This window comes from Macrobrachium rosenbergii, chromosome 5 (genome assembly GCF_040412425.1).
Source record: "Macrobrachium rosenbergii isolate ZJJX-2024 chromosome 5, ASM4041242v1, whole genome shotgun sequence".
Classification (NCBI taxonomy): domain Eukaryota; kingdom Metazoa; phylum Arthropoda; class Malacostraca; order Decapoda; family Palaemonidae; genus Macrobrachium; species Macrobrachium rosenbergii.
In genome coordinates this window covers 16,713,137-16,729,370 of record NC_089745.1, presented here as the reverse complement: position 1 = coordinate 16,729,370, position 16,234 = coordinate 16,713,137, and the positions used below count along the sequence as shown (strand labels likewise).

The window sequence follows — 16,234 nt, the reverse complement described above, 5'->3', positions numbered from 1 at the left end:
TGTATCCTACGATGTTCTTGGCATCTGTTAGTTTTTGTGTTTTATTTACATTCTTAACTTAATCAAGCTTGCTAGTTTTTTTTGTGGGATTGAATCATGGCTATTTGGCCAATCGCCAGAGTGCTGCTACGTTTCGTTTTTTCCAAACTTTGAGAAGATACATTAGTATAAATTACACCCAATTCAAAATCATGGTAATTTAGTCACTACCTTAGTCCTGTGTTGATCAGCTTAGCCAAGTTTCGTTTCACATCTCCGTTTCGTAAACGTTCTAGAGCCACATATGAGTTCGTTAGGCCCACTAAGGTTCCCTGCTATAAAAATTTCAAGTATTGTTGTCCTTTGCATCTTTAATGGTAGGGTATTATGCATGAATTCGATTCGTAAGCTCGAAATGACGCAGAGACCCCACAGCTTTTTCGAAGGGCAAAGGAAGAAGAGACATCGATCTGAAGGTCAGTTCAAGGAGACTGACGCTATGGCACCAATGCAAAGAAAGTTGATTATAACCTGGGTAATTAGAGCATTTTTAGTGCTGCAGAACACTGATGACATTGTTGACTTTATTTTGAGATTACACGCTTTTGATTTCCTTTTAGCTGTGCCATTTTTTTTTACACAATTTTTCATATTGCATATTCTATTTTTTTTTAAAGTTAGGTAGGTAACCTCCCTATCACCAAAGAAAAACCTTTTATTTATTCTTTGCACAGTACAAAATGTCTGTATCCATATGTACCGTGTTATAGAAAAAAAACAAAGCCCTGGTTATGTAACCTTTTTCTTAGCGAAATGAATTGTCTTCAGTTGCAGCCAGTCTCGTAAATTTTTACCCTTATTTACCTAAGTACTTGACTAACATAACAGAGTAATGTGCAAACATTGTAACAAAATTCTTCCACACATCAGTGGTGTCAAGCCTTCAGCAGTTACATTATTTGAACATTTAGCGGCTAATTAAAGCTAGAAGCCCTTATTTTTGTCAAGAAGATTGCTCAGTAAAATATGCTAAATTTCACCCATTCTCAATATTTTACAAGTTAAGTCCTCAGTTCTCTGTATCGAGAGGAATATTTTGTTTAAAACGATGCATACTTCTTACTGTTTGGGAAAGCGTGTTTGAAAATGTTTTTCATTATAACTGTCATTTATTAGCTCTCGAAGACTTTTTTTCGAATTTGCAGTTGTTCAGAAATTACATTCCAAAAACGTAGGCTAGCTATGGCACTACTATACAACTCAAGAAGACAAACTAAGGTGCGTTGGTCAATAACGAGATACTGCTGAGTATGAACTTATATGTCGCATCGTTTGCTTGTTCGCTTTTGAGTTCGGTCTGACATCATCGCTATAGAAATGATATTATAACAATCCTCCCACAAGTCATTATGACCCAGGAAGGTTGTCTTAAGGTCACCCACTGAATTTAGTTTTCCGCTTTTAAACCTAGCTCTGTAGAACCATGTGTGTGCGTATGTTTGCCTGTGTGTAGAAGTGTGCGCCTGCGCGACCTTGACTGTGTCCTGACAAGGTGGCCGCTCGGGCGGGCCGGGGAATGAGGGGAGGTGTCGGTGTCGTCTGCAGTGGCTCATTGTGGTTGTCGACGGCGCTAGTACACCGTTGGTGTGTGTGTACGCCGGACGTTTCATACGGCAGCCATGGCGACTCCCAAGACCGACCTGGAGAAAAGAAAGCAGATATCTGTCAGGGGCATTGCTCAAGTTGAAAATGTCGCCAACGTAAAGAAAACTTTCAATCGCCATCTTCATTACACTTTGGTGAAAGACAGAAATGTATCAACACCAAGAGATTACTATTTCGCCTTGGCTCACACTGTCCGAGATCATCTCACGTCAAGATGGATCAGAACCCAGCAGCATTATTACGAAAAGGATCCAAAAGTAAGTGTAGATGGCATTTTGATTTGTTACTCGATGTCAGTCTGTGGAGAAGGAACACTGTTGAATTAGGGCGCCGGCATAAGTGCAGTAAAAAGACTGAAGTTAGGAGTGATGTTAAGCTTACAGTTATAAACTAGATGACGTTATTTTATTCCATAATTTATATTCGACAATTTTATTCTACATTAGGGGTTATTCATTGGAAACGTTGTTATTTTTGGTACCAGTTGTTTCTGCCCTCATATGGAAGTGCCTGGCATCTTGGCCGTCTCTGGTATACCAGCCCCGATTGTAGAAAGCCGCTGGCTCCCAGTTAGATACTGAATAAAAGACGTCGTGACATAATAACTGTCAGTGTTTAATACTAAGGGTTAGTACTGTTATGTTGAAACTTGCCCTTGTAAATACGAATGTTTCTTGTAAAAGGGTTGAGAGTTACCGTTGCCAAAAGTGGTGGAATACAATCAGAAGTTTGGGTGTACATGGGATCTCATTCTGTACTGTTGCTTACCACGCAAGTGACACGTGCACTGCTCGAACTGTTTGTTGTTGATGTTTACTCGATATTGTTTAGAATCTGCGACTTTTTATTGGATGACAGTCTGGGTAATCGCCGGTATTAGATGCTTTATCGCACCAATTTTGAACACTCTATACATAAGACTAGCAGGGTCATTGGTCTATTTTTTGATATGTCGTCAGTAACCCAGTCATTGTAGATCTCGACCACCAGATAAATATGTATGCATGTTGTATAGAAGTTAGGCAGTGAATCTTATGATTCTGCATGTATAATTCATCAGTTAATGACAAAATGCAAAAGCAGTTAGTTCAGTGAGGCGCCACAGTAGCTACCTAGCAAATATCTTTTAGAGGATGACAAACAGAAAATGTACACAAGCAAACAAATATGCTACTATAAAATTTGTGGCGTAGCAGACAGTTGTATCCACATGCATTGTTCAAGGTCAGCTATACACCAGAAGGTCGAACCCTGGATGCTGGGTCCTTAAAGCAGTTTCTCTAGGACTTTTTGGTACTAAGTTGAGCTCTCTTTTACCGTTTTTTTCAAGGCGATTCCTCAAAGATTCACCCCCAACTAACCCAAATTATAAATTGTTTATCCTAGTAATGATTTAGCCACACTATCGTAGTTGTAAAGATGGTTAGTAATAGGCAAATGTACTATTTTCATGGAGTATGATTACTATTAAATGCTTTCTTTGAAGTAGTCATTGGACCCTTTATCCATTTTTTTCACCGCAGCGTAGGCTACATTTATTCTAGATTCATCGAGCTTCTGTATACGCGAAATTCTGTATTTGCAGACTTAAATATGAAAGGAAATAAAATTTAATAAAAAGGACGAGGACTGAAAGCAAAGGTACAAGATCTAGAGAACAACAAGTTTAGCAGGTTGCATGTATAAGATTTCTCAATGAACCATGTTACTTTGCTTGTTTGCTTGTGGTGAATCGAATTGCAGAAGTGTACATTGTTGCAAGAACATGTAAGAAGCTCTGCTTTAGAGTAAAGGAGTACCTTTATCCATTTCGAGTGTCGTAATGTATGCTCAAAGTATACCTTAGTTTAACCAGACCACTGAGCTGATTAACAGCTCTCCTAGGACTGACATGCCATGCCATATAACCCCACCTTAGATTACAGCAGTAATCATAAGCCAAAATTATTAGAGTCATGCAAGTTACATATTATGAAAATGAATTATTACACTAATATCACGATCAAGCAAAGTGTTGATTACTTTCTCAAATGTATAGAATATAAAACAAAAAAAATATCTCTACGCCCCACAATAATTTGCATAGTTAAAATAGGTAATTCCTGACAAACATTTACCAGAGACAAAGTCCGACAGCTGCCTACGATTTCATCCTAGGATTGGCTACGTCAATCCCTGATCTAAAATACTAAGAGTATTTTTACTGCCTGACTTGAACATTTGTATGAATTGATAAATTTGTGGGTCATGCTTGGCTTGAGAGCCTATATTTCATGAATAGAATTAATATAACATGAACCAGTTCATCGACAAGCAGCCTTTACTGATGGCTTTACAGTAGCATGATCTTAAAATTATAACAGTTAAACTTATGAAATACGAAGATTTTCTCCTTGATAATTCAACATAACGAACCTCATACAGATAGTCTATTTTGAGCGTTGGTAATGTTAACTTGAGTGTCACACTTTTTAAGTCTACCCCTCTACCTATTCTTGCCTTTTAAGCCTTAGTACTAAAAGAAATCGTTGGGGTGCTTCCTAATATTCCTTCAAATAAAAGCCGGTTATGTGCTGCCCGGTTTTGAGTTAACTGATGTCTTCGAAGGAATTTCACTTTACTGGAAAAAACTGTTTGGTGAGGTCACAAGATGGTGAATCGATTTTTTTTTCCAAAATACAATATGGGGCAGCTTCAGACACCACCTTGTGTAAGTGTTACTTGTTTTAAGGTTGGCTCCTCCAAGACTCAGGTCTAGCCCCCAGAGTAATCAGTGAAATGCTGAAAGGTTGAACAGGGACTTACGTATGTCGTTATTCTTGAAAACCAATCCAAGGAGGTCAAGGCAGTAGAGAATAAAGTAATCCAACATTTTCTTCTCGCACGCAAAGATCTGAAGAAATGCACGAATAGGCTATGACTGCAATACTCGTCCTTATATACAGCCCCAAATTTGAGTTAAAAGTTGAACAATCCACTTGCATATCTGAGACCTAAGAGGCAACGATCTCCCAACGATCGGAAAGGTAATCTTCAGCATACCCCGACCACTTACCCGCAAGTAAAAGACCTTGGTATAAACATTTGGCATGGATGCTGGCTACATTTTCAGCTATGGGTGACACTGACAAGATAACTGATCACTAGTGTGGTTTTCCCACCGTATTGATTATACTCTAATAAATACTCTAATAATAGAATAACGTGAAATGTCAAATAATTTAGCAAAGAAAATCATGGATGACCTTCCTTTTACTTAAAAAGCTATTGACACCAAATAGCAGTATCCTTGCATGAATTCTGTAAAATACTTTACTATACATCCATAAAATCAGTGATGGCTTAATCCCAAATTCACTAGCACAGCCATTGTAACCAGAAAAATTGACTTTTCAGTTTGACCTCGATTCTGGAACTGGTGTTTCATGATTAAATCTACTCCAGTTTATATTATGGCATAATCTTGTCAAGATTGCTTGTGCTTTATCATTCGCGCTCACGTCTGTAACTGGTGGAATTGTCCCCAAGTTGCATACCTAGATAAGTTATCAAGTTCTTGGGTATCTTGTTGGACGAACTAACATGCGATGCCACCGGTCATTTCAGCTACTCCAGTACACGGTCATCTCTCTCTCTCTCTCTCTCTCTCTCTCTCTCTCTCTCTCTCTCTCTCTCTCTCTCTCTCTCTGAATGACGGGAGCAATCAGTAACTATTTATTTAGTATTTTGACAGGAGAGGCTTCTCCAGTGTAATCTGTAAATTGTTTTCAAAAGTTAGTGGAAGCAGAAGAGAAAATATAAGCGATAGAAACATTGTTTGTGGGGTTTTGGTTGCAAGCTTTGATTTTGGTTGCAAGCTTTGATTTTTAATAAATAATGTATGACATATACAATAACTGTACATTTTTAGGAGGAGTATCTTAATATCTTCATCATTCACTCTTCTGAAAGCTATCTCGTCTGCCTGTATTTGGTCAATTATGCTGTCCGCGTATTTTAACGAGATCATATCTTTTTTTAACAGTATTTCTTGAAATTTCCCATTGATTCGGTATCTGAGGGAACTTCCTGTATCATTTGTAACTTAAAATATTTAAATATTTATGAAAGCTAAATTCCGTAGATGGCATTTGCTCTTTTGTCACCATATATTTTGCGTACTTTAGTAAAGCATTGTTCAATTAATTGCCCAATCCAGTTCTTCATGACCATTCTATTCTCTACGGGCATGTCATTTAAAAGTGTTTTATGTTACCAGGTAGAAATTCCCATGGCGTGCAGGACGTTGATTCATAACATTTCTATCGAGTATATACTAGATAATGTAGGTCCTAGAACACTGCCATTTTTTATGCACATTTGCAGTTTCCAAATTGCAAGGCTCAAGATCAAACGCTGAAATGTAACATGTGCTTGCAATACAAAATACTTGTGGTAATTTACAAAATAAAAGATACTACATTTAACTGAGATTTTTAAACCTTTGCAAAATCAGTCTCTACTGATGTTCCCTATACGTTTACTGAGAGGGTCACTGCTGTTTCGTGGTGGTTCAGTGGAAATTAGACTTTCCAGAAGCCATTGGCAATGCTGAGGTTCATCTGAGAGTGTGGGTGGAAATTTTACTGCAGTATCTGCAAGTCATAAAGGAACTGATGACTACTTAACACTAGATATATTTTCAGTTCGTCTCCTAAACTACCTTAGGACAAAGTAGGAGTTATAATTCTAAAATATTGGTTTTACGCCAGAAAGGTTTTAAATTTTAATGACTTTTCCAGTGATGTCATTCTGAGTATCCCAGTTTTTTAATTTTTGGTAAGGTCAAAAGAAAAAAATCGAAGTTCATAACATCCACCTCAAAGATATGGATCTTGTCTCCATGGGGGCGCCAGCAAACAGGGTAGTTGTGCATTCATTAAGAAATAACTTGTCCCAATGCTTCTGGCTTGGCTTTGACCTCGACGTCGTTGCTATGGCCTGCAACGATACAGTGAGCGATCTTAGATGATGGGAACATGGTCGGGAACGTGTGCGTTGAGGAGGGTTGCCGAGATATTTTAAGTTGCACTTATATGCGTTCAGTTTATCTGTGAAAAGAGCTCCCGTAACAAATGGGCAACTTTGTTTATCGAGACGTGGACGTCCAAGCTGTCGCCTCAGGAGGAGGGGGTTGGGAACGGTGGGAGATGTGGTTCTGTTATCTCTTGCTATTGCTTTTCACAGGATGCCGGGGTTGCTGGGGGGAGAGCGGCAGATTAATGTATGTCTGTTGAATTCAGTGGATTAAAAGTAAATTGTAGTGTCAGATGCGCATTAGGTGTGAGATCTCAGGATGATTGAAAATGGGAGTTCTTGGATTGGAAAAAATGGGTTGTATGGTATGCCAACTGTAATCGATGTGCTGTTTTAGTACTAATGCTCAAATTTAGGATTCCAGTAAATAGTCTCGTTCTTTATTTAATTCCAATCACGGGTAAATAAGCATCCCGTGCTTATAAGATCATCACCTTGAAACTGAGTAATGAAAGGTCCTGTTGGTTTTCATTTCATGTGAAAGGTAGTTACATTACACATTTCACTCTTTTTCTCACTTCTAATGAGATTAACGATTGGCGTAATGAATTCTAGATTGGACAGAGACTGGGTTCGTATGTAAATCAAATCTCTAACCACAAGTCAACTAGAACTTTGCTTTCGTTTGGAAAGACTCCCATCTTTGGGATTCCCCCTTTAAGCAGCTTGGAAACCTCAGAATGAACGTGAAGATGCTGTTAGCCCTAATGGATCTTGTATGGATCAGGTACTGCAAAACTTAGAAAGCTTTTATTGATTAGCGGATCTTGCATTGTCATCCATCTCTTATTTGCTAAGCATAGGTACCCGTGCACGTGATTCTGGGTAGCTGGCGGAATTTGTATGTTACCACCTTGGATTCAGAGCTAGTTTTTTTTATTTTCTAGGACAATTTATCTCTTGTAGGGCTCCCCAGATCTGTCATATCAAGTGTATTCCTGTGTGGATGTCAGCAACTTTTCTAGGTCTATATATTTAGACGAAGTTGTTTGGAGTGATCATTTCCTTTTTTTTTCACTAATGATTTGGACCATTGCCAAGAGATAACCAGTTGGACCATCTCTCACGTTTTATTGAAAACAGGGAGCTTCAAAATCTTGTTCCTCTGGTCGCATTAATCATTTCAGTTCTTATTCTGAAGTTCAAATTGGCATCTTTGTCCCTGGAGTTCACTGCAAATGGTCGCAATTGGTATATTTTTCGATAGAAATTTTGCAAACACGCACACAGATTTTCATTGCGTTCATCCGAGCCCCCCCTCTCTCTCTCTCTCTCTCTCTCTCTCTCTCTCTCTCTCTCTCTCTCTCTCTCTCTCTCTCTCTCTCTCTCTCAAGTCGTTTTAGTTTTGCCAAGGACAAAGCTTATCGATCGGGTGTCGTTGATGGTCTCGGCAAGTTGGATGCATCTCGTGAGATTTTAACCCTTGTTACGGTCTTCAGGTTCTTTATATTAATCTGTTTCTAGTTAATTTGGAAAACATACATCATGGCTGCTCAAAGAAGCAGGAGCCCGTTCAGGCACCAAGCCAGCTATATCCATTTATAGTTTATGGAGACCTGAATTCTCAATATTAAGGTTACAAGCTCAAACGTCCGCATGTTTACCGCACTTACTTTGCCCATGTAATATTTAGCAGTGACCACGGTAAATTACTTTAGGATAAGGAGTCTATTTTCTTATTGTTATATAGCTTTTTTTAAGAGGGAAGATTTTTGTTTAGTTTCAGTAAACAATACCCATAACAGGTGGTTATTCCCTTGTGCAGTATTGATTTCGAATGAATCGAATAGCTATTTCATAACATCGCGGGATGTTATGGCGTAATGTAGTTGTCTGGTAAGAGCAGACAGAAAGAGAAAGGAAGAAACACTTGCCAGCAATTCGTGGCCCGTTTCCAAGGAGTCTTATACAGTGTTGCCAATAAGCATGAAAACTGAAGTATGAGTTACCCAGATTTTGAGCGTTCTTCTGTGATCCTTTGGTAACTGTGGTTTTAGATTTTGAAAAACAAAAGGAACGAGCTTTAAGGCTGCATTGAAAGTTTGGCAAATGATTTGCCGAGTCATCAGAGAATAGAGAAGTATTTCAGAAACATTTGAAGAAAGGTGGGAATTCAGGCTGGATAGTAGCTCATTGCCTTATGCTTGCGTTGCGACTACTTGGAAAAACATGAGATGTCTATTCGGTCATACTAATGTTTAGAGCTTTATCTTTACTTAATCATGGTGTGTTGAGTTGTTTGTATTTGTCCCCCAGTAGGTGACCATGAATGAGCGAGATAAGGCAAATAGCGATAGAACAAGTTGTAGGTCTCCCCAGTTGAACTTGTTGCGTAACTTGGACCACTTACTCCTCAGCTTGAGGTTGACTGTGCGCTCCACAAAGTCTTGCACACATATTTCATCATTTTGCCTTTCAGACCAGCATTTCATCAGCCCACTCTTATTATCCAGTTCTTGATATTACTGGCGCCTTTTTCTGTTCTGTTAAGTCAGAATTCTTATGATTAGACTATTCTTATCGTAAGTGTTGATAGGTAGGTAGGGGTAGGGTGTTGTGTAGTGGCCTCCTCCATACCAGTTTTTCCACCTTTGGTTTAGTGTTGCAGTGGTTCCTCCGTAGTCGAGAACTGGTTCATCTCATGAGAATTATTTATGCCAGATATACAAATATATAGAGCTATAGTTGTATTTCTTTACTAAATGAAAATGGTTATAGTTCTGAATAGGTTATAGACAGGAAAGCGAGATTTTTTATGAAAGATGGATTACAGCGGATTTTTATGGATTGCATTTTGGAGTTATCAAAGCAAGCACACTGCTTTTGTTAGACTCCGGTTGTCTGCTGTAAAACTGAGATACCTGAAATTGTCTTGAAGTGCTGCGTAGAAAGTAGTAAGGGTACATACGCATTCACGTTTCAGTTTATCATAATCTAAAGGAGACTTTGTACAACACTGGTTTGTTTTTACCACTGTGTCCCCGATGGACTGACTGTACCTAGTTTATTGACTTTAAGATGTAACCCTTGTCGCTGTGGTAACCTTTGCCCTGGTTGTTACTGTAATATATTTTAGCTGGTTCCCAAAGAATCTCATCCTTGTGATAGTTACAATAAATGTCATACTGGTAAATGTTACTAGTAATTGTTGTTGTAACTTGTAAAGCAAAAGCATTTAACAATACGTTACCATGATATGGATAAGTTTATTTCGGTTTGGGTAAAAATGTTTTTGAACTGGATAGATAGGCTTTGTATAAACTTAAATAAGTCCTAACCAAGTTTCTTATAGTCGGTGACATTCATTGAGCTCCGTTTAATTCTTTAGACCTCAAGTAGTCGTCAATCAGAGTTCATTTGACGCCTGTCAGTCTCACAAAGTCGATGATATACCTGCAGTAGATTGCATTCTCAACAGCGGTCCAACGTTGTTATCCACCTGTCGGCACATACGGCCTGTAGGGCAGGTAAAAGGAGCAACTTTCATACACGTCCGAAAGGAATTGCAAGGCTTCCTGGATGCAAATTCCTGAGATGTATGCTAATATTGCACCAGCCCTGTTTTTTTTTTTCTCTTTTTGTCATTCCCCTAGGTTAGGTTGGGTTAGGTTAGGTTAGGTTAGATTAGATCAGATCAGTATATCTAGAGTAGTTTGGGTGTGGGAAGCATATTGCGATTATTTAAAAAAAAATTCTATGGTTAGTTTTTAAGATATGGGGTTACATCTCGGGAAAATGCTTCCCAGATAAAGTCCTGTAGACTCGTGTCGTCCAGCCTGTGAATATCATCTTGAAATGAATTGGGTGATATGGGCTACGAGTACATTTGTTAAGAAACTCGTCGTCCAAGAATTCCGCTGGAAGTTGCTCCTTGCCAATTATGGTATAATGATTTTATTTTAAAGCCAGTGAGTAGGCTACTGTATGCAGCTCGGGGATATTTTGAGTTGATCGTGCTAGGGAGTTGCTGGGCTATTGCGTTTGTACGATTACTTGGCGTATCGTGGAGGGAAGTTGCCTGCCAGCTTGTGTTACGTAAGCTATGCTACACCCAGAGGACGCTTCTTTGACGTCGATAACTTCACTTCTTGATGCCTTTGTTTGGGGGTTAATTAATGAATCTTTGAAGGTTACTTTTCAGAAAGGATACCCTCCATCAAAGTGAAATGTACTTTTTTTGGGAGATTGTTGTTTGAAGCAGTTACGTTAGTTGTAGCCTACACATGAAAAATCCCATCATTTTACCGAATATGTCTTGGCAGCTTATGAAGGGGCTAAGTCTTCTTTCGATTACGTGACTGCTGAAGGAACCTTCTTGTCGTCGGGACATTCTGCCGCCGTAAAAGCTGTAAAGAATCCAGATATTTAATAGAATTATATGTCGGCCAGGGTGACCCCAGTCTCGAAATGCTTTCCATATCAGTCAGGCTTATCGCTTCCTTGAAAGCTTGGCCAAGCTTCTGCTGGCGATAGTCCTGTAGGCTTTAATCATGATAATGTTGCCAAGTGACCCTTTTGAGACGAAGCTGAGGCCGATAGGAAGATTCTGTCTTACCACACTACCCAATGCTTGAGTTTTTCTTGAGAAAGTATCAGTGAAAAGTACAAGCTTGGCACCTTTTGTGTGTAATCTTGAATTAAATGCCCTGAAAGTTTGTGAATTTTGTTTAGTTTTGATTTTTACTCTGGAGAGTTGGTGTTTTACTGTTAAGAACTGTCCCAGTTTTCTACAGATCATGTTCAACATATACAAATTTTAATCACCTTATCCACCATCTTGTATACCGTAAATATCCCCGGTCACGTGGTAGAAAAACCTATTTATAAAACTAATTGTATTTCCGCAAAAAGTAGACGTTTGACTTGAGAGAAATAAACCATTCTTGGGTGGTATTTAAAAAGGTTAGCGAAATATTAAGGGGAGAGACAGCCTGTTTGCATTTAGCTGTCCAAAAACGTTCGGTTCACCTGTTATCTAAGAATATAAAAGCTCCAAGGCTATCAGATTATTTAAGGTTTGGACATTCAAAGGAACATATTTTAACTGCTACCTAATGGGCCCCATATACCAATATAGCTTGACTTAGAGGGATCACTTTCTGCATATATGCAGAATCGGTGTGCTTTAGAGCTGCTATTTAAGCACGCAAATTTTAAATAACCTGTAATGCTCTGTTGTGATTTTTTGTTTGTGTGTGTTGGGGGGAGGGGTGGTGTTGGGTCCTAGGTATTAACATTCCGGTTTTCAGCCTGTATATTGGGATAGGGTTACTGGACCTCTGACCTTTCGAACTCTTCCTCGTGTTGGGGATATGCTTATCGTGACCACTGGATAAAAAAATTGTGTATATACAATCCAGTTCGGTGATTGGTCCTCTCCTGTCCACACCTCGCCTGTGAGAAACCAGATTCAGTATTGGTAGTTCCCGTAGGGGGGTTAGTGCCGTTATTGCACCTCATGCAGTGCACTGCAGGCTTACTTAAAGACCTTTGCAGCATCCTTTTGGCCCCTAGCTGCAACCGCTTTCATTCCTTTTACTGTACCTCTGTTCATGTTCTTTATTCCATCTTAGTTTGCAACCTCTTCTTACAAATGACTCGTAGTGCAACTACGAGGCTTTTCTCCTGTTTCACCTTTCAGACCTTTTTTACTGTCAGTTTCCGTTTCAGCGCCGAATGACCTCATAGGTCCCAGCGCTTGTCCTTTGGCCTCTACATTATATCTAGTATTGGGAGTGGGTATAAGTGATATAAACAAAACTGTTGACCATCGTTAACCCAAGAAGTAAATTAATGTACCTGGTAGCTAGTTGCCTGAGCTAGCTAGCAGGAAAGCATCGGCTAGCAATCCTCTGGATTCAGGTGTACCAGTCTCTCCTTAAGTCGTGACATTGACCTCCAGGAAAACAAATAACCTAATATCAACAACCGCGATGTCTGGCAGCTGAAATGTAACGATTATGCAATGTAGCATAATCGTTAATTTCACATCGTCTGGAAGGTCTTTGTCTTGTCTGATTTCCAAGTTGCCTTGAAAATTTTTGAATGATTAAATCAAATGCTCTGAGGGTAATTATAACTACCATAAATTTCCTTGGAACAGCACAAGACAAATTTTCACAAGTTCATTATAACTAGCAGATGCTCGCTGTCGCTCGCATTTGCTAGTATAATACTAAAATTTAAACGGTTGTTGATTTGTTTTGTTTGAATGCACACTTCGAGATTCGCAAGGCTGTTGCAGGAGCAGCCGAATACGGTTGGATTCTTGAAGACTTCAGGAAACCGGGATAATCAAAGGGGTGTTTAGCCAGGAGTTCTGGAGCTGAAGACGGCTTCACAGGATCCTACAGAAATGCCCATTGGATTAAAACATTCTTGAAGACGTCTTCACAAGCTCCAGTCTTCAGCTCCTGCGGCATTCCTGGAACTGAAGACTGGAGTCGTGAAGACCTCTTCAAGAATACGTTTTAATCCAATGGGCATTTCTGCAGGATCCTGTGAAGACGTCTTCAGCTCCAGAACTCCTGGCTAAACACCCCTTGGATTATCACGGTTTCCTGAAGTCTTCAAGAATCCAGCCGTATTCGGCTGCTCCTGCTGCAACCTTGCGAAACTCGAACTGTATATTCAAATAAACAAACGTTTCAATTTTAGTATTATGCTAACAAATGCGAGCGATAGCGAGCATCTGCTAGTTATAATGATCTTGTGAAAAATTCTCTTGCGCTATTCCAAGGAAACGCCCATTGGATTATAACGTCGTCTTAAATTCTTAAAGACTCCAGGATCCTGTGAAGCCGCCTTCAGCATCTGAACGGATTCCTGTCGGATTCACTTCCCATCAAGAACGTGGGCTTCCCCCGAAGAAATGTTCGAAGCCTGCCTTCTCCAGGAAGGACCAGAAGCCTTTTGAATTCATCTCCAAGAGCGTTGGCTTCCGCTGTTCTTGCACAATCGTAAAGAACAGAGTTTTATGGAGAATAAATCGGAGACGAAAGGCTTCGAAGAGCTGGAGAGAGAGAGAGAGAGAGAGAGAGAGAGAGAGAGAGAGAGAGAGAGAGAGAGAGAGAGAGAGAGAGAGAGAGAGAGAGAAACTTTAATCAGATGCTAATATAGGACATCAGCACTATACCAAGGATTCTCATACAATTGTGATACATTTTAACGACAGCTTTCAAGTTTATTTAATTTTGTTTTTAATTAACACTTTTACGTCTTACCGGAAGGTATAATAATCGTCCTATATATATATCATTTATTATATTTAATTTCCTTGGCTGCCTTTCTGCCTCTGTTTGCGTGTTGTTCGGAGGCTTCTGGGATTCTGAAGGCTTCTGGGAGTTCTGAAGGCTTCTGGGAATTCTGAAGGCTTCTGGGAATTCTGAAGGCTTCTGGGAATTCTGAAGGCTTTAAGACAACCTGCAGGCTCTGGAATTTTGAAGGCTTCTGGGAATTCTGAAGGCTCGCAAACAGAGGCAGAAAGGCAGCCAAGGAAATTAATATAGCAGATAATGTATAAAAGGACTATTATTATACTTTTCGGGAAGACGTGAGTGTTATCAACAAAAACATAAAATTAAATAAACTTGGGACCTTTCTTGTTGATTGATTGAGCTGGCTGTATGCCAACACGGGTTCTTGCTCATAGAGCAGACCGTAAAGACAAACTTTTTTTTTTAAAGCATTCGTTAAAATGTATTACAATCGCATGGGAAACCTTGGGATAGTGCTGATGTCCTATATTAGTATCTGATTCAAGTTTCTCTCTCTCTCTCTCTCTCCAAATTAACGAGATGTGGGTTCAGTCCGTTTGTGACTTGGATGCTGATGTCCTATATTAGTATCTGATTCAAGTTTCTCTCTCCCCAAATTAACGAGATGTGAGTTCAGTCTGTTTGTGACTTGGAATCGTAATGGGATATAATGATTATCTGTCACTTTTAATAAGTCTTAGGTGTGACTTCATTTAATACAGTTTGAAACATTGTAACGGGTCCCAAAAATGACAGTAATTAAATACGATGCTAATAAATTCTTCTGTCATAGAGGGGCCTTTTTTTTCGTGCAGCTGTTGACATTAATCGGATATTATAATGGAGTTTTGGCGGAATTTGGTAACACCCAGTCAAGCGGAGCAGTTAGGTTTTTGCTTTCACCCATCCACTGAAGTGTCATGGATTAATTAGTTGGGCGTTGGCGGTACAACATTTACGTAGCAGGCTAGGGAATGTCAAATGCTTGGGACAGAAACATACTCATTTGTCTTAAGGCAAATGAGCGAGTTTAAGGGTGGTTGTACCCCATGATGGGAAGAACTGCTCTAATGTGATCCCTTGCTCCTGATTTGTCCAAGGAGAGAAAGCTTTTGTTGTATCACTTAAAAAGAAAATGGTGAAAGGGTTGGGTATGCTTGACCTCGGGAAGGCTCAAGTGATCGTGTGTGGGATGGCTGGAAGATGTAGAGCTTGTGAAGGTTTGAGGATTGTATTTCTGAATTCAAATTCGGAAGAAAACTTTGATTGTGAATGTGAAAGACAGAGGAGGATGATGCAATTCGTATAAGCAAGTGGAATTCGACTTCTGTTAATGAACCTTTTTGTGTGTGTGTGTGTGTGTTAATATGAGGCAGCTAATTGAGAGGAAATTTTCTGCACGGAGTTCATCCTCGATTTGGCAGATTAATTGTGGCGGCGACCATTGTTTTTATTCTGTGAAGCACCCCCTTGTTTGGGGAAAACGTGTTAAAAATGGTGGGATGAAGAGATAACATTTTGCGAGAGATTTAAGGTGTAATTGATAGAGACAAGGCAAGATAGTGTACAAGAATGCAAGTGGATTTACAGGTTGGTCAAGGAAGTGATAAAAGAGATGGTGAGCAAGGACTTTAGGAGAAAATTTTGTTCTGCGAGGAAACAGGTGCAGGAAAAACGTGGAACATATGAATAACAGATGCAAGTGGAGAATTGCTGTCCGTAAAGAATGCAGTCTTAAGTCGACTTAATGAGTATTTCGGCGATTTGTTGACTTGTATAAGAGGCAGATCTTAGTAATTTAGACATTGCTTGTGGAAGTTGCTGTTGAGGACATAAAGGGGACAGTTAATTAGTTGAAAGTGGTAAGACTACAGGGGTTAGTGGGAATACAAGAAAGATGCAACAGTAGGGTGGGGAGAGTGTTTCAGCGGCTGACCAGGATGTGCAAGGTTTTGTCTGGATTCCAAAGGAATGGTTGAGAGGACTGATTATTGCTTTAAGGGTAAAAGTGATAAAGAAGAATGTTAGAAATATAGGGCAGATGGGAGATAAGGGAAGAATAGCTTGGATATGAACAGGGAAAGTTTATCCCATGAGTAGTTTGTGTGTTGCCCTTTCATCACCACATCCATACACATAATAAAACACCTTGTCACACATTCACTTACGCTAAACCAGCCCCTCTCTTATTTAAAGGTTTCACATGCTTTTAAATGTCACTTAGATTAAATTCTATTCCATACATTTTCAACAGCCGG

The 16,234-nt window shown here is 39.5% G+C and overlaps 1 protein-coding gene across 1 annotated transcript in view; it reads left to right on the top strand.

Annotated features, from left to right (window-relative positions):
• Positions 1-1,234: 1,234 nt before the first annotated feature.
• Positions 1,235-16,234, top strand: part of GlyP (glycogen phosphorylase) — a 30,866-nt gene continuing 15,866 nt past the window's right edge. Inside the window, exon 1 of the mRNA XM_067103650.1 lies at positions 1,235-1,901. Within this exon, the coding sequence (XP_066959751.1) occupies positions 1,659-1,901 (243 nt within the window). The 5' untranslated portion in view covers positions 1,235-1,658. The remainder of the gene's footprint in view (positions 1,902-16,234) is intronic.